The following is a 19596-nucleotide window of genomic DNA, read 5'->3' as shown; positions in this document are numbered from 1 at the left end:
TTCTTTTATGACCAATGGGCCTCTGTTTAACCTCTCAACTAAATCACAGAACCACCTGCAACAAAGTCACCACATAAAAGCAGTGGTTTGGAAATTATGGTCCAGAAGGAAGAGTCCCACCTAGTGGTCCACCAATACCAATTACACCTGCAACTTAAATTTCCCTGTAGGTCTCCTATCCCTGTACTGACCAAGCCTGACAAGTCTTGTATGACAGACTGTTTAGCCTCTGACATCTAACAAGATCATGTTGATGTTGACATTACAGCTGAAGGAAATTCTGTTTTGTTCCCTCTGCTGATAAGCCATAGTACAAACATCAGAGTGATCTGTTTCATGTGTAGCTGCAGTTAGCACCTTCCCACTGGTCTCCTGGTGTTACTGCTGGGGTGGTGTGAAGGAGACACTGATCTACATGTTCAGTTTTCCTCTATGGCTGAGTATGAAATCTGAGTGTTTACAGCTATAGGTCTGAATTCACTTTATTAGATACAGTACTATTTGGAGAAGGACAAGGTGAATCTGTCCTTTATGCCTGTTTAAAAACTAGTTACTGTATGCGTGACTACCTCACAGTGGATGAAACAGAACCACAAATGTCTTGTGGGAATCACAAAACGCATGGATTTAAAAACTGAAACATTCACCCTTTAGAATGCACATACGGGCAAATATTGCCAACTTGGAGTTGCCCTGGGAAAACATACAATCCAGGCATTAGTGGCTATTGGAAAAAAAATAATTTATCCTCTGGATAGGAACATTTGTATTTCAGATGAGGTTTTTGGTTAGAACTGAATGTCCTACAGCAAATACTGCTTGGATGTTCTCCAAATGTAAGATTTTAAACACATAATTTTTAAATAGGACCTCCAAAGCAATGTGGGCAGGAGACTGTTGGTAAGAAATCGGGGTAGATGGAATAGTCATTGTCTCCCTGTGCAGAGCGACCTAACTTTGCCAAGAGACCCAGTAGTCAGGTGGTCCTGGTGGATGAGAGTGTGGAGTTCCGATGTGAGGCCAGAGGAGACCCTGTACCCACTGTCCGTTGGAAAAAGGAGGATGGAGACTTGCCAAAAGGGAGGTATGTTGTCATCTCAATGTTTTTGATTCATTCATAAACACAACTGCAAATTAGGCACAAAGCATGTTGAAAATGATTACTATAAATGCTTTATAAATGCTATTTAACAATAGGAGAAGAACACTAGATTAATTTGCAGTGTTTTCCTTCAGTTTGATTGTTTATGTGATTGATGGATCATTTGTTCAAAACTACAAAGGTTGTATTTCTTCAAGGTAAAAAATAATGATGCATGTGTGTTGGTTCTTAGATACAGTATAGAAAGAATACATATCTTTTACAGGGAGTCATTATGACTCAGATTTTCTGAAACAATTTGTCTAGTTTACTAGCACTTTTGTATTTGTGTTTTTATCTTAAGCTCTGTTCTCCTTAATTATGAAGTCTCTTATGTCTTCAATTTTTCAGAATAATACAATGGACAAATGAAATTGAACTTTTTGTAAGCTATCCCAAATGCTTTACAATATGAAGAAAAGAGAGTGGCTCTTTACCCAATAGTACAGACATCACCAGTTTGAGCTCGGGCTGTGGCCCAAAGAGTGGTGGTGGTGCTCTTGCATATTTCCTCCATTTTGTATCAATTTACATTGCTCTACAAAGTAGTCTGCCACACAGTTTTTTTGTATGCTATTGCAGGGAAGGCCACATTATAGTTGCAGCCATGTAGAATGTGCAAACAAAATGTGTCAATATTTATACAGTGGTAGGTACCACGGTGTTACAGACTGAAGCTGATCAGATTATTCCAAAAAATGAAAACGTGATGATGCAAAACTGCAATACTTTGAAAAACTGCCAAGTTGTGTGGTGAATATCTAAAGTCTCCCGAATGCATGTGGTTGTCTGACAAATTAGTACATTATTAAATGTTGATTAGCTCATTAGTGTTTTCCTCTTCTAATCACACTCTAACACAAGTTACAAACATACAACAAACAGTTTGATTAAATACAGTGATTACATTGTTGAGACATGATGTTATTACCACATAATTGAGATATGTCAAAAAACATTATAACAATGAAATAATTATTTTCTTAAATGCATACAGTATATAGAATTATTAGTAATTGTTTATAAATAGTAATTAGATTTGACTAATAATAATTGGAAATAATTTTAGATTTGAGATTTTAGTGATTAAAATATATTATACATAAACATATAAATATATAAATAACAAAAAAGAAGCCAGAATAAAGTAAAAGTTTTAGTACTGATTTGAATGACTTTGCTGCATACTGTAATTGCACTGTAGATGAAACAAGTCATACATGCATTATATTAAGATAAATATATATATATAAATTGTTAATATTGCAATTTGCCATTATGTTTTTGAGGTATGCATCACTTGGGACATTTATATATAACATTTGATCATTTTAATGACTGCTTGCTAAACATTGGTGTAAATAATTGCATCTAGAGGAAAGCAGTCTGCAAGAATAGCAGGGCTTATGTATAGTACAAAATGGATATCTGTGGATATTGCTTCATGGAATTATTTAATATTGTCTTGTTGAAACATCCACTTTGTGCCCAGCTTGAGTTTTTGAACTGATGGACTGACATTCTTCTCAAGAATTCCTTGATATTTCTGAGAATTACTGATTCCCTTCCTCAATGATGTCAAGTTGCCCAGGGCCAGAGTAAGAAAAAGAGCCCCATACAAGGACACTCCCACCACCATGCTTGACAGTAGGAATAAGGTTTTGTTCTTTGTAGGCTTGTAGTGTTGGTTCTTCACCAAACGTGGACCCTCTTGTTGTGCCCAAATAGTTCAGTTGTGGACTCATCTGTCCAGAGAACAGACTTACAGCAAGCATGTCCAGGTGGTCTCTGGCAAACTTTGTTCTTTTTTGACAGAAGAGGCTTCTTCCTGGTGACCCTTCCATAGATGGCATCTCTGTTCAGGGTTCTTCTTATTGTTGATCTATGCACCACTACTTCAGTGGCAGCTTGGGAGGCTTGTAGATCTCTGGATGTTATTTTAGAATTACCTTTTACCTCTTTTATTATTCTGCTTGTGGTCCTGGGTGAAATTTAAGGAGGACATCCACTTCTTTGCAGGGTTGCCATTATTTTAAATGCCCTCAACTTGTATACTATTTGTCTAACATTGGATTTATGAAGTCCGAATCTTTTTGAAATGGCTTTATAACTTTGTCCAGATTGATGAACATCCACTACTTTTTTCCTCAGTTCTGCTGATGTTTCCATAGTTCGAGGCATGACGCTAGACTCATAGGAAGAGTAACTGATCTGCTTTCTTGCAATTATTTATGTTTGCTCCTCCCTAACACATCATTTCAGGTCTTCAATTTCATTGGTTATCTCGGTTATTTAGTTAACACTCTGTCATTGACACAGCTGATCCTACTTTACCTTGATGTAAGTCATTCACTTAGTTTTGCACCTACACAATGTGTGTGTACTGTGTATTATTTTGCTGCATGGTCATTGTCTTTCCAAACACTCAAATTGGTAAATAATTGTACTTTACTTCAGTTAGGAAGTGACAAATTCTGATTAAATGGTTTAAAAAAAAAACAAAAACAAAAAATCTCAAATGATTCAATGGGTTCACAAACTTTCAAGAGTGACTGTACTATTATTTTTTATTTTTATAATTATTATTATTTTTATTTACTGTACTAACTGTAGGTCAGATGAGTACCAGGTGCTTCTAACAATACATATAATCCAATTTCCTGGTACTTTTCCACGGATGCCCAGATTAGCATCCTCACACTAGCACATTGTTAGTTCTTCGTTGCCCGCTGCAATAATATTGTTCTGTGCCATCCTATACATACCTCTAAAAAATCTCCTATTTTTTAAAAATAAACGTTTAAATTATTTATATGCATATACAACAGACCACCAACAGTGAAGCTGCCAGTACTAAGAGGACCCTGCAGGGGGTCAACATGACCAGGCAGCATAGAGTCTTATGCAGTATTGCGATCAGGAAATTCCCATACAATGGGAATTGTAGTTCAGAAGCTACCACTCTGTCTGTGAATGATCATAGCCAGTTTCTATACCTGGCCTTCCACAATTGATGTTAACCTGCGCACTCTGGCAGGTGAAGTAAACTAGAAGCTTCTGCATGCTACGTGAACGAATTATGACAGGGTTACATTAGCATTGCAAAAAAAAGATACAAGCACAACACCGTTTTTTTAATGCAGGAATCTACTCATTCGAACCTTATTAAATATGTAGCTCAAAAGAGTGTTGAAACTTTAAATGTCTTTAAATGTCATATACTGTATATTAGAAATGGATACAATCAGAAACTTCTTAGATTAATTCTTCCATTTAAAAAATATTGACACAGCCGCAAAGTATCATGACAAGCTAGTTAAATCTTTTTTAAGAAAAAGCAACTGGTACCTAATTATTCCTTTTTAAGGCTAAAACATTAATACATGTCCTGGTTTGGGGCAGGGCACACACACTAATACCTCTTAAAAAGGGTTAAACAAAAACTCCCATAAAAATGACCAATTCTTTTGGACCTAAATTATTAATCGCATTTTACAGATGTTGAATTATACTCAAGATATATTTTTGATTCTCTACAGGATACTTCTAACACTATACCTTATAAATGTATTTTAACGAGTCCCTTGTATGCTCAAAGACTCTAGCTTACGTTGCTGAGCCTGGTCACTATTTTTGAGATACAGAGCTGTACATCACTTTCTTATATCTTTCCTGTCACTCCAGAACAGTGTGTATCTGTCAATCATTTTCAGTTCGCCACATTTCTGTGATTCCGATAACATTATAATTACCTGCTTAAATCTACCACTTAGCCCAGAGTTCTCTTTATAGCAATTCCAAAGTCTCTGAATCTTGGCTGTAATTAGTGAGCCAAAATTCCACAGCAACAAACTGCTACAGCAAACTGGCTGATAAAGACAATGATGAACACAAGCAAAGGGAATTGAGCATCCTGAGAGGCTCCAAGCTTAGAGCTGTACTGGGTTATCAATTGAATCTCCTTTAATATTTAATATTTTTTTCTCTGTCGTGTCCTTTTTTTGGCTTGATGCAGGTATGAGATTCGTGATGATCACACTCTGAAGATACGACGGGTGATGGCAGTGGATGTGGGTTCCTACACCTGTGTGGCAGAAAACATGGTGGGAAAGGCAGAAGCCTCAGCCACCTTAACTGTCCACGGTACAAGCACCCTTCTATTTAACGTGCTAACTCTTTGGGCTTTCATGTGAGACTTAGGCACACGGCCAGCGAGATTCGGTCCTTGTGATACACACCAGTGGATGTCTAAAGATTATTGAGGTGGATCTGGTTTTTCAGAACACTACATGTCAGGGAGATTTTCAAAAAGAAGGATTATGGTAGTGAGAAGATTTAGTAGAAAGCAAGTTCCTTAATCCACACTACTGGACAGCACTTTAAAAATATGTCCTTTTGGTTATTAGGGAACAGATTGTACAAAATAAAAAAATATCCCAGGTCCCTTATATAACACCCTTTGCTAATGACTGTGTTGCAGGAATTAATTACTGGAGAACATAACTGGGTAAATTCCCCGAATCATCTTGAATGGATTTGTTTTCTCACATGCTGTTCAGATGGACTGCAGCGACAAATAAATTCAAGTTTATTAGCTGTAGCTATTAAATACCTAAATTAATGGACTTTTAAATGAAGGATCAAACCCAAGTCTCTCTGAGTCTCTGAGTCTCTCATCCACCTACCTATGTATAAATATCACAATTTCATTTTTCCCAGTTGTACTGTATGTTCTTTTTTGGCATCTGCTCCATCTTTGCGCTTAGCAGCTCCCTGGTTCCTATCTCATAAAAGTCTCATTTTCACTGTTAGGTAGTCATGTTCTTAGCCAGGTGAGTTACGCCAATAAAGCAAATTAATTGAGAGTTTGCTCAACGTTACCTAAGGTTTGTCCTCACTACTGAAAAGTTTTATATTCATTTAAATCTGTGGGGAGTGATAATAAGTACACAAAAATCTGTCCAATCTGCCTCCACCTATAAATACATATTTTGCATACAACTTATTGTTATTATAAATAATGTATTTATATAGCAAACAGCTTTATCCAGGGTGATTCATCATGGTTTACATTAGGAAAATGAGGGAACATCAATTCAGATTGCTTAATGATGCTTATGATTTAATAAAATGGTCAGTCAGACTTGAATGCTCTTTTTCGTAACCCAAAGTTAATTATATTGTTATATTTTTATTTGTATTCACACAATCTACAATAGAGTTCATGAAAAGTCTACATACGAAATGAGAGAAAGTCTGACTTATTGATAACGTTAAGGTGGTGACCATGTCTTTATTTTGGACATTATTTGTGGAGGAGGCTCATGGACAAAGGAATCTGGCAGAGACCAATTTTATGTAATTAGCCTCTGTGGAAATAAATAGCCATATAAGAGTCTTTTTATGTCTTTCTTTAAGTGCTTGTTTGCATAAACCTTGGAACGAGATGTACGTACAAATCAGAAACACCGATGTCAATGTGCTACACCACAGCTGGCACATTCATTGAGAGGAGATGGCTTGGGAAGGGTTGTAATGCAGTTCTCTAACATGGCTGCGCTTCTACTGCATCAATTTTCTGTGCTGTACAGTATTTCCAGCTCCAAAGAAAAAAAAACCCTGAGAATTCAGGTCTAGATAGTGTCACAGATTGAGACCATTTGACAAAAAATCATTCAACCAAACACGTTTTCTGTGTAAGTTTGCACAATTCTCCAGAGACATTTGTTAGACACTAGAACCTTTTTGTTAGTAGAGTAATGACTGCAATGGCTGTGAGGTAGGAATCCAGGTCTTATTCACTTTTTAATAAAGCAGAACTATGTGAATATTGAGCACTGGGGGATCCAGATGAGTTAACAGCAGTTTTAGTCTTTCAGAGGAGTAATGAAGCAACAGGGCCTTTCACATTCCATTTAGGTACTAGCTGGCATGCAAAAGCACAGCCCAATTATTGAATCCTGAGAATGATTGGTAAGAGCATCAGAACTATTACAGATGAGACCATTTGGTCCATTTAACTCATTTAATATTTAATAGCTTATTAGATTTCATCCAGTTGTATAGGACATTCCTTTGAGCCCAGATACTGTATGTTACCAAGGTGCTGTTATCTAAATCCAGAACAACATATATTTTGTGTTGCTTCCCCTCATTTGCTGGTAAACAAAAATGATTTTTCATTTCAAAATAATAAACTTAATCTTTCTTATAAGGTTCTTACAAGTAACCCTTATAAGCTCAGTGCTTATCAATTTGCATTTATAGTTTGTTTTTGGTATCTGAAAGCAACACTATAAATGACAAATAGTATACTCCTCCTAGATTGGTATTTTCTGTGAGATTTACACATTTTCCAAGTACTTTGGAGTATAGATTAAAACAGAGCCTTCCTTTCTCTTTTTAACTGATTTTTTTTTTTACCTTTTCTCCCACAGCTGGCCTAACTTTGATTTACTTATTTGTGGGAAAATCAGTTCTGTGCTTTATGTTGAAAATCTTTAAGCTTTTGCCATCCATTACTCATTGACTCCATATAGTGTATATATCTCCTCCACTCTCCACATCTATGTGTTATTATTTATGCTTTCATGAAATTGTAAAACATTGTTTTGTACTGTGCAACTTCTGTAGTTTCACAGCATAGTTTAAAGAATACCATATTATGATTGCACTTCCCTCAAGATTGGCTCACCTTTATCTTGAAAATACTATAGCAGTACTACCATACCCACTAGAAAGTATGATGATTACAACACACAAGAATGTACAGAATATTTTTTTATTGAGAGGCAAGAGTGGTGTTTTTCAAAAGAAATACAGAAGTCAAATTAGATATTACCATGATAACCAAAATTGTCTGGTAGGAAAGTATTTTCCTTCCTCTACCTAGTGTGCACACATTTAACCATTCACTGGCTATGCAGCCTGAAATATCCCAAAACTGAACAATTGTTTTTTTCAGAATGTGCAAGTCAGGTTTTAAAGGACTCTATTAAGTTAATCTTGGTGTGTCTGAATTCTAAATGTGGCCAGTCATCCAAGCATTTAAACTGAATATAGAATTCTTCCTTCAATATAGCAATATACTGTATTCTTTGAACTTGGATTTGAGTCTTTTCTAGAACTTACACACTCTTAGGATTTTTTAATTAGTGAAATCCTAAGTGTAGCGGTGCAGTAGGTTCATTATTCTGAAGAAAAGTACATTTTATAGAGCAGGGCTAACAGTTTATACAGAAAATGTAGTTGAAGTATATAACTGCATCAAACCTGTACAAAAGTTTTCTTGTGCATTAATGTTGCCAGTCTATATACTGTACAACTCCCAAGAGCTAGTGTAGCTCTTTGTGATGAAAAATCGCATTCAGAATAAGTAACCTCACATTGCAGTGCAACCCAGCAGTTCACTATTATTTTCAATGTTTCAATAAATAAGTTGAAAGGATGTTGTAACCTAAAGGATAGGTCAGCCTAAGGTGGCCATTTTTTCCCCCAAAAAATAAAAATGCTATACTTCTCAGACATTATCAGCGATATCCCTAGTACTTTGATGGGAGAACATCACGTCTAGGCCTGCCTAAAATTACCAGTATATGTGTTATTCATATGTGTATTGTAAACAATTACGTTTCTCAAGCTTTCAAAGATCACTTCATCATTTTTGGACGTGTCAATGTAGATGGCTTTTATGCAGCTGAATTCTTCTTAACACAAAAATGCTTTTATGTCTTCCTTTTTATATAGGTATGTTTAGCACGATTTTTGTATCGCTATGGATTGGCAGCTGCGTTAAACACCCAATTTAACTTTAAACAGTTTTATATCCTCCTTCATTCAAAGCCCACTATAGTTAATATGAAAAAATAGTGTTGTCAAGAAATTGCATGCTTTTGCATACTGAAAATCTCTTCAAAACCCCAAGTTTGTTCTGTTCTCAGCTTCCCTACTTTATGATGAGGGGCAACATGGCTACAGAGGCACATCCTATAATTAAAGCAATGCAACTCTAGTACCACAGTAGGAAATTATATGTTTCAAATAATGACCTTTAATTGTGGAATTTTAAATGGTTATTTGCCACTTTGAATAGAGGAAGGAAGATGAGAGATGGGCTTGGAGATACCATATCTCTGTACACTGTGTCTTCTGACTGGTTATACCAGTCCCTCCTCTGTTTGGAGAACTCAGAAATGTTAATCTTTCCCTTTGCTGGAGCTGCTTTTTTGTCTCCATAGATTGCCCCCAGAGGAAATGAGACATAACAAAATGATTGTCTGACAAATGTATATCCAGACTGGAGTGATACTTCCAGCTTCAGATTGCTCTGATAAGCCCTACAGAATGTATGAGAAAGGGAGGGAGCACTAAAACTCTGCTTCACAAGTCTCAAAGGATTTCACGGCTATTTTACAGCTGAATATTTCACCTTGGGTTACCCTGCCTTATTAAAGTGATCAACTGTGTCAGGATTACACTGGAAACAAAGACCTAGCATTCAGGTGACCTCTAAGGGTATGTCCTAAGGAATTTGGAAATACCCATAAGTAGTATTAGCATGAACATGCCCCATTTACTTAGATTCAAGCTATTAAAATCCATCTTATCATTAGTGACACTTTCCATCACCTTAATTAATCTGTACTTTTACAGTACCCTTTTAAGGATCTGAGTGTGCCTTTACCACAGAACTTCCTGATCAAACCACATTTTAGGCTACAGCAATCATTAGTATTCCTCGATACTCTGTTGACACAAGTTCAATTTATTACATTGAATTAAGCTTCAGGATCTCAGTAAATGAGCAATTTGAATTAATTCAGAAAAAAAGCATTCCATGGTACAGCTGTTTATTGTGGTTTTTACCAGCTACTCTGTTAACTCTACGTCAGAAAATCTGTCAGGGTCTTGCAGGGGCAGAACGGTTGCTAAGGATATGCAGCCTTGACTGGAAAGTTGCTGGTTCAAATCCCATGGCTGGCAGAGGAATCCTACTCTGTTGGGCCCCTGAGCAAGGCCCTTAACCCCAGCTGCTCCAGGGGTGCCGTATAAATAGCTGACCCTGTGCTCTGACCTCAAGCTTCTCTCTCCCTGTCTGTGTGTATTGTGGAGAGCAAGCTGGGGTATGCAAAAAGACAAATTCCTAATGCAAGAAATTGTATATGGCTAATAAAGTGATCTTATTTTATCTTAGGTGACAAACCCAATATTATTTGTGAACAAGTGATTAGCACCACAGTGAAAAAACACAGTGGTACATAAGTACTGTAGATCCACTAGGTGACTTGTGGCAGAAGCACCATGTTCAGTATTGGATTGGAATGTTAGTTTCTAATGCCCCCTGAAATGCATAGACTATCAGAATATAAAAAATCACACAGAAAACTATTGCACTCACCTTTTCCACCTTTTTATGGTAAATCTTGTTGAGCTTTCAACTGCCTACTTAGAGTCCACCCAGACAAACACCCAGTATGACCAAGAATCCTAACGAGACAATAAGTTCCATACTGTGATTTTCATGTCTTTGACATGCAGGCAACTTCATGATAGTTTTGATATTTTCAAAGAAACTGCATTTTTTAAAGTCCTGTCCTGGGTTAGCACCAGAAGCAAGTGCCTGACCAACAGACAGATGATGTCTTAATCAAGTCTAGAGGTATTGCATTCTCTCTGAGAACATATTTACTGATTTCCATTACAGGGTGGGTTCAATTCTGTTCTTTAAAAATAGCATAGTAGTTATATTAAATTGTCTTTATACAGATTTTCCAAAATAAAATCCTTGTTTTGCCAGGCAAAGGAAGTGACTTAGACCCTGTGATAGTGGCATATATAAAAAGAAGGCATTAATTTCATGTTCACTTGTGAGTAATATTTTTTAATGTATTCAGTCTGTGGAAATCTCTGTGTTCTCTTCTGGTCATAGTGGGAATTGACATAGTATTGCCTGTTGCTTCAGAAAAACAAGTGTCTTTTGAAACAGAAATGCTACAAAGCAGGAAACCTGTCAGAAATCGATAGTTTTAGATAATCTCTCATAGCTCCGTCATAGACTTGCTCAATCAGTGGAAAACAGACAGTTCCAAAACTTTGTTTTGGTCCATTTTGAATTAAGATGCTAAGCTTTAATTCAAGACTTGTGGGTCATCACAGAAATAAGAATTTTGAATATTTTGTTTTATGGAAACGTTCCCTTGCTTTTTTCAAATTTCCATCTTCATATTGAAGTATTTTATGTAGGAGAACATGCATTTTGTTCGAGTAAGCTGTTGGTTTACAAGGAGTTATTTTACTGATTTTCTTATCTTAGCTTATTAAAGTAAACAGAGCAGGTTTTAATGCTGGTGGTTGCAGTTGAACCAAGACACAGTAAACATGGATAGGGTAGGGCCCTTGTTCAGGGCTCAGATGTGTTCAATAGCCCTTGACTAAGGGTACAGGAAGCCAGGCCTGAGTGGATGCTAATTAATACAGCCCTGCAGTGGCCAACCAGAGCTATGCTACTTTGCACCTCACAGGGGGATAGTAACGCTGTACAAACATCTCTTGGTGCCATGAACCACAATTCTTTTCTACTGTTAGGTTTTAAAGGTAAAGAGTCACTACATTGTAAAATCTAATGACCCTGGAGCAGTGGTGCAGTTTAGCTTTTAGACTTGCAGTTCTTCAGTGTAAAAACCGACTGGCAAATATCACATGCAGAAAGTGCTCTTTGCTCATTAATAATCCACAGTATAAATTACGAATGTATATGAAAAGGCATAGAAAGCTGTTTCGTGGAAAAAACATGCTTTATTCTACAATATTATGTATTATTGTAGAATGCCTTATTGTATAATGTAATTGAATCTGTAGCAAATCAAATGCGGTGATCATTAGTTTCAGTATTAAGTTAGAAAACATGCTTCTGAGTCTATAAATCAGGATCACTTTAGCCTGTGCTTGATAAAGTTTTCCATCCACACAAAAAATACTGACCAATGTCAAGAATCAAATCTGGTCAATTATTTTAAAAACCATGAAAACATAATCCCAAAAAAGCTTCCTACAGCCTCCAATTTGTATATAGGAGATTATTGTTTGAGGAAGAAAATAAATGCTGACTGTAATCCCAAGACACATACTGTATACTAATTATGCATGTAAAGAGCCTGGAATGAAATGTATGTGTCCTGCCAAAAAATAACCGAAAAAATGCTTAGCATTTCCCTGTAACTGTTCTGCAAACTGCATTTTGACATTGAGGCTTTGATGTCTGATGTTAACATATTCATATAATTAGTTTTTTATTTCTGTGAGCTGAGCACAATGTTGGAGGCTGGAAGTCAGGATATAAAAACATGGATTTAATATTTTTGAGTTTTTTGGGGGTTCTTTTTTCTTTTTCTTAAAATTGTTCACAAAAACTCTCCAAGTTCTGTACTGAATGTGATTTGAATTTCCAGGTCCTGGTCTTGAACAGAAATCCTGTTTAAGGAAACCAGGGAAATAGCAGGCACATTGTGTTGCAGGTTTAAAACATTGTTTTTAAGCCCTCAGGAAAAAGACTGGATTCCTCATTTTTATGCTTTTGGAGTTCCCTAACTGCACACACTAGTTTTAAGACACTTTTGTTGAAAATGAGAAGCCCTATTTTTTGTAACCAGTACTGGTTGATGAATGTGGGCACTGAATAGCAGTGATACAAATTTGAATACAGTGGGTTTTGTTAAAGGCTTGAAATTTGACATTTGAAAAACTGCTCCAAAGTTTACAGTGAAATGAGAGATTTTAAGACTATAGCCACCCGATACACAGTGCAGTTCCCTCATTGCTAGGAAGTTAGTTTGTTAATGGAAATAACATTTGTGTTTTCCCCTATAATTTTCCCCTATAATTAATCTTTAGAACATGAATAAATTACAGCATTGGGTGTGAGTGTGAATGTAAAGGCCCAGTGTGTAGCAGGCAATGAAGACGAGTTACAGCAAGACATTCTGCACAGAATACTCCCACAGGAGGGGTTTATTAATCACACAATAGACATGCTGTGCATTTTACCACATGGCTGATATAAGCTATTATGTGTAAGAAAGCATTGAAACCCTAATTAATAAATCTGCATGTGTCCCTGGCAAACATTTCCAAATTTCAGATTACGTAAAAACTTTCAAAGCCTGCCTTGTTGACACATACCAGTTTGTATTCCTAGCTTTGTGGGGACTTGCCACTTACTTTCATTCTATTTCTTTTTTACAGTTCTTTATTCCACTGAAAAAAAACACTTCAGAAAGGAGTAAAAACACCCCAATCGAGTATTTGTGTATATGTAAAATTAATATTAAATACCACACTATCGTAGGTTTAAATAAATTCAATTGACAACAGAATCAGATATAACCAACTTGCTAGATTACATTATATTTTTTATTTATGTAAACAGAGTTACAACAAGTGCTTTGTGTTTTTGCTTTTCTTTTTTATAACTATGTTGAAATAGGGATAGTGGGATCTCCACTACAGTTATTCCTTTTGAGGTTCAGTGCATACAGTATGTTTATTAATGAGGAGGAGCAACACATTTCCAAATTTTCAGTACATTACAATCTCTTTTACTGCAAAAAATGAAACTCCATTGATTTTTTTCCTTTTTATATCCCTACAATTTGGAATTTCGGATGATAAATAATTTATGTAAGAAGCTACACCTCTCATACAAGTTGATTCAGTAACTTGTGTCACCTCCTTTGGTTGCGGTTACTTGAATAAAACGTTTCCTTTTAGTTGATCGGTCTCACTTCACCTGGTAGCAAATCTGACCCACTCGTCCTTACAGAACTGCTTCAACTCTGCCAGGTCTTACATTTTCCTCACAAATACTCCGGTATGTGTGGAATTCATGGTAGACTCAATGACAGCAAGGCATCCAGATCCTGAGGCAGCAAAGCAGGCCCAAACTTTCACCCCTCCCCACAACTGTGCTTGATGGTTGGTATGATATTCTTCTGGTCAAAGGCAGTGTTTGGTTTTCACCAAACATAATGTTTTTCAGACGTTTTTATGGCCAGACAAGTCCACTTTTGACTCCATAGCACATTGTTCCAGAGGTCATGTTTTTCATTCAAGTGTTTTGCAAACTTAAGACTAATTAATGTTCTTCTTGATGAACAGAGGTTTCCTCCTGTCTATCCTTCCATGAAATCAGTCCATGAATTACTTCCTGATGATCAACTTATCATTTGTTTTCAATTTTTTCATTTGATTTGACTAGTTAAACTGAGGATATGAATGTGTAATTAAGATTTGTTAATTTGTTGATTCTGCTTGACTGTAACATTTGTGTGAGTTATATAATTGCATATTCTCAGTGAAAGAGGACATTCATGTATGTTCATTGTTATCTATGTGTTTAATGAAAAAAGTTTAATGTTAGTTTGATCCTGATTTAGAACCAGTTTTAAGTACTGTGGTTTTTCCAGGATGCAGACTGCTTCATAACAGCGCACAGAATTCTGGCAGGCATGACCGATACTGTCACGAGATAACCCTGCTAAACACTTTCAGTTTCTTGCCAGCGACTGAAATAGCTGTTATACAGCAAATTAAGGGAACCATGGCTGACCACAATCTCACCTGCCGTTGGCAGCACTGCCTAGACTGATCTCTGTCCTTGGGAGCTCTCAATGCTGCAGAAGAGACACATGCATTAGAATTGTATACATGCAGTAATTATACAGGCACATGAATATAGAGAATCTTTTTTCTTACAAGACAAATTACAGTAAAAGTCCTGAGATGGAGGAGGATATAACATAGAAATAGACCTGTTAAAGTCAAGTTCTAAAAGTCATCAATGTCTGTTAATAATTTGTCAGTTTAGAGAAATACTGTAGTTTTATTCTTAGTAGGTTGTTTTGTACCTAGCAGTGTAAACGTCCTATTTTGTGTATAAAATAATGTTTTTATTGCCTATTGTCATATAAACTATATATATATCTTGCCTATTGTATGTTTTTGCATAACAGTATTAATTAAGTATTAATTTGCATTCAGGATTTTAAGTATGTTACCTTATTTATATATTTATATATTATGTTTCTACAAATGATAAGAGATGGGAACCAATTAGCTGCATTGCTGATCTGTTGCAATACAACCAGCTGAGTGATCAGCAGTTTTCAGAAACATTTGATAAAATGTAATACCTTTTAGCTTTCAGACTCTGGACTCTGAAGTCCTGGCTTCAGACATTGCCTTAATATAACCTATATGGTAGTTAGCAAAGGAACAAGTAATAGGTTTATTCCATGCTGAAAAAAAGAAAAAAGAAAACACAATGTTTCGGCCGTGGAGCCTTCTTCAGGTGTGAGCCTTCTTCAGTTGCTCACACCTGAAGAAGGCTCCATGACCGAAACGTTGTGTTTTCTTTCTTCTTTTTTTTCAGCATGGAATAAACCTATGACTTGTTCCTTTGCAGCCTACGCATGCTGATGCAGCTACCCACCTGAACTATATGGTAGTTACCCCACCAATATATCACAGATTGTCTGTTTTCAGAATTAACAATTTTGAAATACCATGAACACTGTTCACTCTGACCTACTGAATTCAAATGCAAGTAGTCTTGGAGTATCTTTTTCCTAAACACTGTATTCTGGATTTCAGAATATCTGTTCAATTAATGTAAGAACCTAATTATGTTTTCCCTATTTGTATAAATTTGTCATAGCTAATGCTATCCTATTGATCCCAATGTAAATTCTGCAATGTGAATTTACACTGGGATATCATTTGCATTGCTAAGATAAGAAAAGCCTGTAATACAGCTACTTACATGAGATAAACAATATATTTCTTAAGAAGAATTTCCATTAAAACATTTGCATTAAAATTGACAGTAAAGTCAGTAACATTCTTGAAGTTCCTCATTAAAGACAAATTACCATCTGTGTTTTGTGATTTTCTCATGCATTCTACTATGCTTCTTTCTTCTAAGTTGAATTACTTTTATTTATGCATTGTTTGTGTTTGTTTTCTTTTAGTTGTGTCTGGTAAGTTGAAATTTCATTCGTCACCTCTTCACTGCACTGACAGCAACAGGAAGTTGTCAGACATCATCCTTTCATCACTTTTCCTCTCCACCCACCAATCAGCATTCATGTTTCAATTGTCACGGGCAACAATGGCAGAAAGGACAACATATTTATGGGTAAATGTGAATCTGAGGGACAAGGTAAACCTGAGAAGTTTAATTTCATTTTTTTCTTTGAATGTCCCATCATTGATCTAAGGATGTACTATGATTGTTTTTGTTTTCAAAAACTGAATCCCTAATTAGATTTTCAAAATGACAGCTTAGGTATGTACAGTACCTTCGTAAACGACATTATCATTTAAAAAAATCAATTAATTAATCAGCTTAGCATTTGAAAAAAGATTTTGAAAGTCAGTAGACAAAGTGTTTCTTTATTATACTGTGTTTTTTACAATTTTTATTGATCAATACTATGGCGGAAATACCTGTGTACAGTATCATCAATCCATGCCCATCATTATAGCTTACAGTATCAGGTTTTTAAATTGCATCTCCATTGTATAATCTCAGAATGTTTGCTGTCTGGAATTTTGTCTTCTTTTAGTACCTTTTTAACGTTCAACACATTTTAATTGTTCTATCTTAGACATAGGTTATGTAATGAATGTTCCAGGACTGGACATCCAGCTTCTCCTAAAGCTTAGGTTGTAACGTTGAGTGAGAATCTGAACCTAATTTTAATGTTCTCCAAGATTATGTGTGTCCAGTTACCTGCTGAGTTCTGGAGTCCGGGTAACCCAATAACCTGCCAGGGAATGTTTCTTTAACGAAACCTTATCTCCCTCACCCTGAGCATGATGCTATTAAGCTTAGGTTTATCATAGGTTTACATACCATAGCTCTTACCTCTCTGGTCTTTCTTATAGCTACTCACTCCTGACTAACCGTTTTGTCCTCTTAAGATTAATCAGAAGTTTTCTGGATCCCTTCCAAAAAAACCTCAGCTACATGCTGAGAAACCAGTATCTTTACAAACCAAGTAAGGATGAGTTCCACACCAGCTGCCACATGCTACAGAAGTTCTTACTCACTGTAACATCTATAAAACTTTGCTCATGGACTCTGAGCTTCAGGATGCTGACAGCTGTCTCCAGTTAACAGTGGAATTATGACTGAGGAGAACATATTCCCTTCCCAAGTCTACCTTAAATCCAACCTTCTGACAAACTCCACTCAGTCTGCCTGGATAGCTGAGAACTTTTTAGCTAGTTCATCTTGAGACCTATCCCACATACAGTACTATACATATGATATGAGACATAACCCATAATATTTAAAATACCACAATACTCCTTTTCCAAAACTCCCTCCAGAGCTTGTAGGCTCTGACCTTTATGTTCCTCTACTGGAAAACCATTCTTTTTCTATTCCCCTACTGGGGAACCTTTAAATTCCATCCAGGAATTATAACCATGCCAACCTTAATCTATAACTGGCTAAATTTACCTTGTCCCTTCTGTGGTAATCCCCTCCAGATTTAAATAGATGTTATCTTAACATAATGTTAACACTTATCTTTTTGGTGTTAGGTGGTAGCAGTTATAAGCCCTCTCTAGATCAATCCCATTTGGCCAGGTCTACCATAACTGTGATCTTACCAGCAGACCTGACACAGCAACAGACTATTTTATATTTTTTATATATTTTTTATGACATATTTTATATGTCTTGGTCTTCAAGGAATCCTAACCCGACAGTACTAGGAAGGCTTTGCTAAGAGAGTTTTGGTCCCTTTAAACCCAACAAAAGACAGGAGATCCCCAACTAATAGGCTATATGAGAAAAGTACTAACCCTTGCTCTTCACTTTTGCCTGACTTCTTTCACTTAGAGACCACTCTCTGAATCCTGCCTGTTTTAAACCCTACTACTCTTATTAATAGAGACACACTTTCTAACTTTATGAAAGACAGCTAGCTAAAGGTCTTCCCCAGTTGATGGTATAGTCAGGTGTTCTCTCTCTCAGGTTCTAAGATATTCTGCCCTCTTGCTGTAAAATAATAGAGCATAATATCTTTCACATACAGGCACATTTAGTAAACGATTTTTTGGTATTTTACAGTTGAAGCTGAATGTGCTTCCTTGTTGAAGATTCACAAGAAATAATGTTTTGACACAGTCAAACTTTCATTTGTCCATCATCAATAATTACCGGACTTGCCCAGCAGACACAGGGTGCAAGGCACGATAAACTCTGGATTCAATTCCAGTCCATCAAGAGTCACACAAATATGGAGGGGAAGATTTAGAGGTGCCTTGACAACAGGCTTTAAGATAAAATTGTGGCAGCCATGCTACACGCCACACCACCCCCTGTATTAAAACATATTGTTAAAAAAAGAAGGTTGGAAAGGCACTCCTGAAGAAGGCTCCACAGCCAAAACATTGTGTTTCTTTTCTTCTCTTCTCGGCATGGAATAAACCTTTAATTGTTCCTTGGCAGCCTATGCATGCTGATGCAGCAACCTACTTGAACTAAATAATGTATAGACAATTTGTATTAAGATATTAATTGAGTGCATGTACAGTACATTAATTATCATGTCGATATCTACATAAAATCTAAGAAACTAGGTACATAAGAAAGCGAATGAGCTATAATAATTCAGCATGTGTTTGCCATCCTCTGGAACATCTTCCTTTGCTGCTCACTGTTTGCCACCATTCAGAGGCAATACTTAATGCTGTAGAAAGTGCCACCTGAATAAGAATGCATTGACTTACATTAGGTTTTATACAACTGACATTGTACTATATGAAATTAGTATTTAACGGGGCATAAATAAAATAACCTGGAATGAGACAGCATCATTGAGGATGTCAACATGGACAGATGATTCAGATTTTCCTCACTTTCCATTTAAATTAAGTTTATATGTACTCTTGCAAATTAGGAAAGGTAACAATCACACTCCCATTTAAATTATTTTTTTCTCTTCTCTAATTGGATTGAATTTGTTTAAATGATTAACATTTACATACTTGAAAATTCTAAACATTTTCAGTGAGTTGTGAAAAGGCCAATGTCTCCTTTACAATAAAAGCTGCAGCAATTCTCTTTAAGGCATGCTGAATCTGTGTCTGTTCTATTCAATTGAATAATCTCTTGACAGACTTTTCTTGAAGCTTTATAGCTGTCCCGCTGTATGCATGCAAGCAATGATTTGACGGTTTGTAATCTGCACTGAGTAAGACTGACTGAAAGAGTAAATATTTCAATCATTTTAATTCTGATATTTGGCAGAAAGTTAAAGCCAGAAGCAGAAAGCAGATACAGTCTGAGCAATTGTAGCATATCTTGTTTCCAGAAGTTTAGTGGGGTTCTGCATGCAAGCCCCCTGGAAAGGAAGCCACCTGCTCCAGCTGGAGAACAGCCTTTT

The 19596-nt window shown here is 36.3% G+C and overlaps 1 protein-coding gene across 1 annotated transcript in view; it reads left to right on the top strand.

The window, feature by feature from the left end:
* Window positions 1-19596, top strand: part of robo1 (roundabout, axon guidance receptor, homolog 1 (Drosophila)) — a 502355-nt gene that overhangs the window by 421519 nt on the left and 61240 nt on the right. Inside the window, exons 6-7 of the mRNA XM_088921682.1 lie at window positions 946-1084; window positions 5157-5284. Coding sequence (XP_088777808.1) covers window positions 946-1084; window positions 5157-5284 — 267 coding nt within the window. The remainder of the gene's footprint in view (window positions 1-945; window positions 1085-5156; window positions 5285-19596) is intronic.

This window comes from Atractosteus spatula, chromosome 7, assembly GCF_055471065.1.
Source record: "Atractosteus spatula isolate fAtrSpa1 chromosome 7, fAtrSpa1.hap1, whole genome shotgun sequence".
Classification (NCBI taxonomy): domain Eukaryota; kingdom Metazoa; phylum Chordata; class Actinopteri; order Semionotiformes; family Lepisosteidae; genus Atractosteus; species Atractosteus spatula.
The sequence above is the reverse complement of the archived record's forward strand: the minus strand, read 5'-3'. Positions and strand labels throughout refer to the sequence as shown.